This window comes from Anopheles aquasalis, chromosome 2 (genome assembly GCF_943734665.1).
Source record: "Anopheles aquasalis chromosome 2, idAnoAquaMG_Q_19, whole genome shotgun sequence".
Taxonomy (NCBI): domain Eukaryota; kingdom Metazoa; phylum Arthropoda; class Insecta; order Diptera; family Culicidae; genus Anopheles; species Anopheles aquasalis.
Window position 1 is genome coordinate 69,545,647 of NC_064877.1, and position 10,000 is coordinate 69,555,646.

General features: G+C 48.3%; 1 protein-coding gene across 1 annotated transcript in view; it reads left to right on the forward strand.

Moving 5' to 3' along the window:
• Nucleotides 1–9,698: 9,698 nt before the first annotated feature.
• The window catches only part of LOC126573182 (fatty acid synthase), a 10,897-nt gene continuing 10,595 nt past the window's right edge, over nucleotides 9,699–10,000 (forward strand). Inside the window, exon 1 of the mRNA XM_050233114.1 lies at nucleotides 9,699–10,000. This exon is cut by the window's right edge and continues 239 nt beyond it. Coding sequence (XP_050089071.1) covers nucleotides 9,798–10,000 — 203 coding nt within the window. The 5' untranslated portion in view covers nucleotides 9,699–9,797.

Sequence of the window (10,000 nt, forward strand, 5' to 3'; positions counted from 1 at the left end):
TTTTTCGTTGGCTTGTGACATACAATTAGTATGCTGTGGGTCAGATCAGAACACAGAACTGGATTGGGAACATTGCTATTATTCGATCGGAAGGGAAATGCGCGCGGAATAGATAGAAATAGCAGTAAAAATTGCGGAACAGATCCGAAATCTTACTAACAGTATGCGAAGACGTCTGCAAGAAGTCATCGACAGAGACAGAGGAGTTTAATATTAATGATTTCCAACCTGCGGACTTTTGTCTTGTGGTGGCTTTTTCAACCATCATTAATAAACTAATGATGCTTGAGACACATGTTATTTATTCATTCATAAGAATCCAACACAAAGGAGGGTTTATTAACGCCCGCCACTGTAAACCCAGAAAGTCATGATGCCACCACGACGGTAGTTGCTAAGGTCAAGTTCGTCTGGCGAGGACGATTCGCACGGCAGCCGGCGCGGCAAGCGCTACCGCTCTCGGCGCTTATCTGTAGCGAATGTGGATGGTAACCACCCCACCTTTTTTCCTTCTGTGGCGTCGGCGTAAGTCCTCCGGCCGATAGAACCGCATGCTGCTGACCGGTTTGCAGTGCTGTCCGTGCTCCCGTGGCTACAGCTGATCTCTTTAAAGCAGGTCAGCTCGCCCAACGTCACGCAGGCTGCAGATGATCTTCATCTACTGGCTGGCGGGAAGCTGATAACAGGGCAGCGTACAGCGCTGCTACAGTTTCCTATGTCGTGGCCCATGATTCGTGGAGCGTGGGTAGGTGGTGCGTTCGGTACTTTTGCAAGCAACCTTCCTGCTGATTAATATGATAATAATGCACACCCATCGTATGATTCGTTCATGCCACCAATTGGCCAATGCTGGGAGCGTGTTTTGTATTCTGGTGGGAGATGATGCAGATTATAAAGGTTTTTTTTGCCTGAGGCCACCCGTTCCATCCGGGGACAATCGGGTGAGGCGTAAACGATAGTACACAATGATAAAGTGACACCTCTTCCCTCAATGAGCAGCTCCATTGTCCGAGGAGACACCATATAATGTGTCTTGAAGGCCGCAGCATCAAATGGTCTGGCTTATACTCTCATCCAGCCTCCCGGGGTCAACGAATGGGATCATCCTGAGGGTTGACGGCCTCTGTCTCGAGACTCGATCGAATTAATGTACAACAGGACACACTCAGCATATTATGATTTTTTTTCATATCATATTAACAGGCAATATTTAGAGGAGGGTCTGTGATAGGAGATGCCGGTAGGATTCTGCGGGTCCACGAGGACGTCGCTGAGAATCCTTGCAGCATACTTAACGCTTTGGGATCAATAAGGAGCTCCTTCCTCCACCAGAGCATCGCAACGTGTTGCGTTATGAGTGCCAACATAGCCGTAGTTTTCCTTCCATCAGCTTCAGACCTTTGGAATCATCAATTGCACTGCGTTTCGATTATGGTGCACATAAACATTTTCTCTGACGTAGCCTAAGCGCATGACGTGGGAGAGATAATCATGGGATCTTCCTCGGCGGACAAGTAAAAGTCACATTGAATCGTTCGGCAGCTATGGGTGTAGGCAAGGTGGCACATTGGCTTTGAACATGTGGGATGTGATGTTGATAAGGTTTTTTTTTATTATTATTATCATGTTTGAAATAACATTGCAAATGGCAGCTCAGATAGACCCATGCTCCTCATGAGGTACTAATGGAATAGATGACGCGAATTTGAAATGGCCCGCGCTAGCTCTCAACCTCGTTTACAGTATAGTCACTAAAAAATTTCATCCATCTGCATCTGGTCATATTTCGTTCGCTATAAACCATGGCACTTTGCAGATTCTCTGTTTTTTGTTCACCAACTAAATTGGCGAAAAATTTTACTTCATGCAATCAGACTGCATTATACTTGAGGCCAAGATGAATGAAACACCGACATGACTTAAAGGGGTTTTTTTGGAGCATGTCGTTCCATCCCAGTGTCCGGCACTGGACGCTCGCAGTTACTACACCACCAGAAACGGTTGACATTGAACTTGAACTGGCACGCATCTGTTTCTCCCGCCGCGTTACCCGTTGCTCTGCCGGCTCTCGCTCTCTCTGGAACTCTGGAGGTTTGTTTATTTTGTCTCAACGACCGCGGCCGGTGCATTTCGGGTTTTGTTTGCAGCGTACCGGAGAACGCACGCCGCTGCCGCTGCCCCACGATGACATCAGATCAGCGAGAAACCTGCCGTTCGTGGCCACATAATACGCAGCGGCCTCAATTTATCTCTCCGGATCCGGTGCGGTGATCTCTTGCCGGCGAGCCCTCGCTCGTTCGTTCGCTCGCTCGCCGCCGAGAGAGCTTCCTCCTGATTGGATACCGCGAATGGTGTGACATCGGGCCACTACTACCCATGCGTTGCCAAAACACGCCACGCTCGCGCTCCCATCAACCCTTCCGCCACCAGATGATCGGCGTACCTTCTTTCTCACTCCCTCCTGCGGGTCACTGTGTTCCGTTTCGGTCACGCGCAAGCGTGCTCGCTTGTCTGGGGGAATCTCCTCTGCTTATGCCGTTCCGGGCATGAAGCCGATGAAAGTTCAACTTTTGTCTGGCATCGAGCCACCCTTGACGTCATTACTTCTTTTTGGGGACACACCAAGCGACATGGATTACTAGATATGTTGACCGGTTTCGGGCGGAGGGAGTCCTTTGATTTCGGTCGTACGGTTTGCAACATAGTCCGATTGTCGATGTGTCGTGCCGATGGCCAATTGTTTTGGATGGGATGGGGTGGGGGTGGCGAGGTGCGGTGGTAAACACTCGCGCATCGTATGATTCACGGGCGTATGTACGGTTCTTAAACAGTCCGGAGAAAACTTGATCCATTTTATTAGCTCGTTATTTTAAGATGATTTCTCCTATCTTCATGAATGCTTACCTGTAATTGAGCAAAAAATCTGGATTTATTTTATGATTTGTTGTAGGTGTTATCGACGATCAGATGCGAAATAATGTAAAACATATCCCACGAGGGTCTCTAGCACGATTGGAAGCCCCCTTTTTCGCGTTATGCATCGCCGGCTTGGCTCTCTCGCTTTGGCACGGGCGGTTTGTGCCACGCCGTGGATATCGTATGATTTCGTTCCCCTTCTTCCCCACCGACCCGGCAACCCTCCAGCGTTCCCGGAAAAGAGAGCAAATTGCTGTTTGGGAGAGAGAGAGGCGGCTTGTTTCTTCTTTCTTTTCTTGCCTCTCTTTGCCCGGCGCTCTATATCCTGTTCGGCTTCGGCGGCGGTGATGGTGGTCCATTCGTCCGTTGCAAAATCAGCAGATTTTCATTTCGGAAAAAGCGCTCACCAGCAACGGAAGCAGCATTGTTCGAGACCGTGCCGGGCACTACCGTGATTTTGGAGAAAACAAATGATCCAGCCTTTGAAGTATTGAAATATTGTTAGCCCTCTACCCCTCGTATCCCAGTGCATAAAATCGCGGTAGGCGGCGTTTTAAGGAAACGCCACAATACTCGTCCAAAACTCCATACATTTTTGTGATTGTACTCCAAGAAATTTTGTGATTCGGAGAGAGAGTTTTATTTTAGCTAATAGTAGGCATCGTTTTACATAGTTTGGTGGCAATTTTTGCAAAGAGTGTAAGTGAAAGATCGAGATCCCGGATCACGCCAATCGCGACGCTATTCGGTAAGTGGAACGGCGAAGAGATTGTGGCATTTTCTACACACCGATCGATGCGAGTGTTATGTTGGAAAAGTGGGTTCGTCCGTGACTGAAGATCGATTTTTCCGTTTCTGTCTAGAAGGTTGAAAGGAAGGGGGCGCTCTTCCTCCCCAGTGCAACCCGATTGCACATACTCGTTAATTCTACCTTGTGCTGGAATGTTCGATAGCGAGTGGTCCAGGTGTTGCAACAACCACGACTGTCGTTGGACGGTGGAAAAGTTCTCAGTGAAACCGCTCCCCGACCAAGGAAAAGGAACATGCACACACGGATACTCCGTTGTGTCCGTTGTGGGGTCTTTGAACTTTGGCGTGGAATGAAACAAATGAATTTTCAGCTGCTTTTTTTTTTGTTGGCACTCCGTTAACCATCCGGTGCTTCTCATCCGTCTGTGCGTTTCGTCTCAATCCGGCGTTCCGGCGAACGAAGACGCGAGCGGTCCACAGTGGTAGCGGGCCATGAATGAATGTCTAGCGGTTTCCATCAGCAGCTAGTGCACCACTCTCGTCTACCGGAACCCATCCTAAAACACCCCTGGAAACTGGAAAAAGGAAAGGAACTAGGCCGGCAGAGAGGGGTTTGCCATAAATTTAATTGGTCCAGTGCATCGCTTGCTTGGTTGTGTGATGGATTTGAGGTAGCTTCACCAAAAACATACTCTAATTTTGGCGATATTACCAATTTTTTTAACAATATTAACCTAAGTTTACCATTTGGCAGAAAGTTCAATTTTGTTTGGATTACATTTTGTTGATTCTTCACTTTTGTTGGTTTTGTGGCTTTCACTACACCATATCGCTTTGCTCATCGTTAATTGGTCTTTGCTGTTCTATGGAATCTCCTTTAAATATCACATAAAGAGATAGCATAAATCACATTAGAGTGGACCATTTTCAAACACTGGTATAGTTGTAACTTGTCCACAAAAAAAATGCGACTGCACAATAGCGATTCCGTTTACAGAGAACGCCATAATAGACACACATCAAACAAAATATCACTTCATTGATTGAGTGGCGTTTTAGTTATCACTGCATAGCAGCGAGGTGTTGTGTCCCTATCGTTCAAACATCTCCTGTGCACCAAAAATGCATCTGTTGAGCACGCGCCCAACAGACGCTAGAACACGAGTGCTTCGAGACAGGGTCAGGAATCGGGTAGACACCGGTATATGATTCGCGCATCGCTTCGAAGGCGAGTGACGTGATAATATAGTACGGTAGCACGGACTGTGTCATTGAAAAGGACGGCCCTGCACCTCCTGGGGGGGGGGGGGGGGGGGGGGGGAATCTTCCGCACGATCTACCGTTTCCCGTTCGTGTCAGTGACGTACATTGCGTGACTGTCGCAAAATCTTCTAGAGCGGACGGAATTATTGTATCTACTATCAATCTAGTATGCTAGTTTAACAAAAGCAACCTGTGTGTTGCCATTAAACTAGCCCAGGAAGGTTTCCATCGAGATCAAGAAATCGAAATATATGCACATTCGTTTAGTAACGCGAACGTTGTCGTCGTCGCCGTCGTCAAAAGCAAACTATGGAAGGCGTGAGAGTTGCGTACGTGAAAGGAATGTAAGAATGTGAAACCGGGGCGTTATTAAGAGCTAGAAACAAGTTTCACATTACGTTTGCCAACGTCACATTTGATACTAATATATCTCTTCTTTTACGACTATTTTGCAGATTCATCTAATTTGCCCGTTCGAGAACAGGGAGGAAACCGCGCAAGGACAGTCACATTCCGTTGCTGCGTGCATCAAAAGCTTGCCGTCGCGTCGTATGATCTGCCACGCCACGATTCAGCGTGATCTGTCGTGAGATAAACTCATTGGACCGTCCGAGTGGCGACGGAAGCGGCAGGACCGCACCATCGCCAGCCAAACAGAAACAAAAACATACGTAACATCGTACCACCACCTCGCACCATCATCACACCGCCGAGTTCGCGGCTGCGTGTACAGCTTGCTTTGATAAGGGAAGGGCATCGTGTCGTTCGTGGTCCTTGGATGCACGCATGGTAGCAAAGCAACGGTAGACGAAAAACCAGTAACCAGGCGCGACTGACGGATTTCATCAACAATAATAAGCCCCATAAGTACTAGCCCAAAAATCCGATCGGCCGTTAGTTGAAGGTTGAATTTGGGAGTGTACAGACATCATCACCGTTGGCAACGACCCGGTGTGCATCCTTCTGCTGTGTCCTTGCGCGGGTGTGCGTGTAGGTTCTAAACCATCGTCGTTGGCTAGCCCGTGGTAATCGGATTCGAACGCGACCCCTCGCCCGATCATCCGATTCTTGGCGAAACCGTCATCATCATCATCCTAACCAATACACGCGCAACAACCGCTGGTCATCTCGCGACCGCACCGGCCCCAAGAGCGCTTTGCTACCATCTCGCGCTGCGTAGTGTGTGTTGCTGTGTGCGTCGTTTGCGATTGCGACCAGATAATAGCCGGCCAAAGCAGCTGCAACGGCAAATTGCGCGAATTGCTGCGGCTCATTCGACATCGAACTGTTCCCGTGAGCAGTCGGACATTTGGAGCCTGCGAAGAGTGCCGAAGCCCAGTGTGAGCGCGAGTTTACGCCCGGTGGTACGTGATTCCTCGTGGTGACACAGTGGGCCCCCAGAACAGAGCCTTTCCAGCATAAGACTCCTCAACAGGCGTTGCTGCTAGAAGCCCCCGTTCACAGCAGGATACCCAAAAGGTCCAGCCGAATCGTCGCCGTTGAACCCAAGTCGGCGTACGCTCCAGCACTAGGTATACGCAAGTCGTAAAGCGTACGACTTGCTGTGCTCGTGAACAGTCCCCGAAAGGTGAGTGAGAGTGACGGTTCTAACATTTTTGGCTTTTCTAGAACCGAATTAGCGATAAGCGGGTGCTGTGCATTTCGTGTAAAAATGGTGAACAATCTCTCTACGGTTAATCTTGTGAATGGTCACGATTCATACATATAAGCTCCCTGCCGGCTGAGGAGAGGGAAACGGACGAAACGAATCTAATTTTCTGTTTTCACGCTGCTAGCAAATTTTACTGCGCCATGCAATTCTAAGCGGTAATCCTTCTGCCTCAACATCTTCGGCGCAATTTAGAGATCGTCACAGGGTCGCCTGATAAGGCGGCTTGAAATGCATCTTGATGCAGGCAGCTGATAGCGCATCACCCGCGGCCCAATGTGGGCTCGCCCTGAACTACTATCGATCGCAATTTGACGTGAGAGAGATAGCGACGGGTGAAGGACAGTTGCTAACTGACCGAGCATCGTCCTTCCAGGTGGCCTCAAGTTGAACTTGGGAAACAACCAATAAAGTGATAACAAGCTAGGCGTGTGTGAGGTGCACGCGTGTGCTATCTCACATTCGCGGACGGGAAGGTGAATGCGGGACGACGAGTACATTCGCCCGACGTGATGGTACTTCACTCCACGAAAAGCCACCAATTTCGTTCAAATTGCAAGCCTTTTGAAAGTGTGCTAACAACGTGTAGCAGTGTGGTAGCAGACTAGCTGCGCAGTATGTCATCTTGAATGAGGTATGCAGCAGCCTGGAGACATTCCTCTCCAGTTCGTAGATAAGAAAAACTACGTAGCTTGGCAAATGATTCATATTTCGCAACATTTGCAAGGAAACGTATCTTAAAAGTTTACAATTATGTCCGTAGCACGCATTCACTGTTCGGTTCCCGCACGTTTAAGATGGCGAAGATGTTACCTCATCATGGTGATCATGCGAGCAAAAGGAAGACTGCAAATAAAACAGGTTGTAAGCACTTTTTGTTTTTGCCCCCGCTATTCCTTTACGATCGCCGTTCTTATCGGTGGTCTGCATTGCATGCGGTTTCGCCGATGTGCAGTGGCCCGAGGCGATGAGCAACAAAACAGTACACATGTCGAGTGCATTTCATACTCCCTCCTCGATCGTACCTACGATGCCCATGACAACACTCGGTACGGGTTGTGAAGAGCTTCGGTACACAAAATATCAACACCATCCGCATCATTAGCATCCGTGGATGGGGGGGAAAACACGGAAGAAGAAGCAACTGGCGGTATGGTGGAGATTCGCACACGATCACGCCACATTCTCTTCACTTCACGAGCTTTGGCGTGAATTGCGGCAAGTAGCGAAAGAACAACTCGCGCTGTGTGGAACGTGTTTCAGGCGAAACGACGGGCGCTGGTTTGGAAAGGGGTTTTTTTTGGTTGAATGATAATCGTGAATGAAAGCTGCATGGAATGGCTTTCTTTTCTTCTTCTCTCTGTATCAATCTTTTCAACCAGCCTACAATGTGATGTTAAGGTAGAAGATCATAAGTGAAGCAGAATTATTTGAGGAGCAAGATTCGTTCTTTCGCTGGTTGACTCCTTATACGACTTTATTGCCCAACACATGGCAAATATTTGGAGGGTGTCTCCTACATAAATACGTTATGATGCGACGAACGTCCGATCATGGTGGCAGCGAGCGGATGGTGCGTCGCTTGTGTCTCGACGCTGCCGGAGACAGCGCTCCAAATCACATCGAACTTTCGTAATGATTTCCTTTTCGATGCTTTCTCGGCTCCTTCGCCTTTATGTTTTTGGCAAAGGTTTTATGTTTCCCATTCCTCCCACCGAGCGGATAGGCTACTTGGTTAGTTCAGCTTCAACGTAGACCGATCGTGGATAGAAAGTGCCCCAATGGACGATGGACGAATGGAGTTATTAAGGAATCGCCGATGCCGACTTTCCTTCGTCGTCGGTCGGTTGTTCGTCTGATTCGACGCGATCACCACGTTACGTCAGCTTGTGTTGACGAAGAGGGTCATGTTGTGTTTTGGAGTGTGGTTTGCTGAAATGTGCGTTTTATTTCATTTGTGGAACACGATAACAATAGTAGGGGTGGAGTAATAGTAGTGGTGGTTTTTGTTGCTTCACAATGAAAGTAAACCTTCGAGATTTCAGTGTTTCGCGAGATCTTCTGGATGTTTCCTTGTTGCGCCGCAGAGCACACACCTGACTCAATCATTGGATATACTAAGCATTTGACGTATTTTGGACACACAAACGTTAAGGAATTCCATAAAGATTCCAGGAAACAGGAGATGTAGCCGCACATTATGTCGTCAATGCCGATGTGTTTGAAGAATGGCTTACGTCAATTTTTGCGGAACACCGTGATCGTATGATAATACGGTGTGACGCTTGTGCGTTTCTCGGCGAACCCAGAAGATCGTACACATTTTCCAAATTTCTATATTCAACGAGGGAAGTATTATATTACCTTGAGAAAAGTAACCTTTCACACACTCCACCCTACCCAACGGTGTTGTACTGATAACGAACATCCGTTCCTCCCTTATCAGGTCAGCTGTTTGACGTTGTTCTACATATCGCGGTCCGCTTATTGATCCGAACTGGTCGAATGTTGTCAAAAAATGGATAAAAAAGTACCATTTCCCTGATAAGTGGCCTCATTTTGGATCCCTTAGTTATTATACTAATCAGTCAGCAGGTTGATCGGTTTGAGTAGAAGAAGATCAGCAGATAAGCAGAATGGTTTCACTGTATGTTGGTTTAGTTTGAAAGGGATGATGATAAGGTGGGACATGTGAATGTATCACACTAATCGAATTAAATCCAACGAGCGAGTCGTTTACGTAGGCCTGATAAAGTGTGTCGGGCACACGACTCTATTGTTGTCGGCCACAAGACGCGCGCGACGCGTGTCATCTGCATTAAGCGTCCAATCAGTACCGATGATCTTTTAGCATCACACATGACGGACACAGCCATCAGCCTCTACCCCGCGGAAGCCGGCTAATGCTGTATGCATTAGGGCGGGAAGGATTTATTCCTTCTGTTTCATCGTTTCCGATCATTTCTAAGGTTTCACTAAATCCGTTTAATTAACGACGCTAGTGGAGGGTTTCATCTTCGTCCGCTGCTGCACTTATCATTTGTTTCTTATGTTTAACCACTATCTCTCGCTCTTATTCTCTCTCTTCCTACTCAGGACCTCACCACCGACAAACAAAACCCGGTGCTTCGCCGCCATTCCTTCGCGTGGAAAACGTTCCCACAGACGGAAACAACGACGCAACAAAGGCAACACCACAATGCCGGCCCGCTTCGAGGAAGTAACCGCTACTGACACCCGCCGCGGTGTCCCGATCGATCTAGCGGGACATTATGACGACCACCATCATGACACTGGCAGTAACATCGGTAACAGCCATCACCAGCAGCAGCAGCACGGCCGTCGGCCTGCGATACGCGATGACATCTGCATCACAGGCTTCTCGGGCCGGCTCCCCGAAAG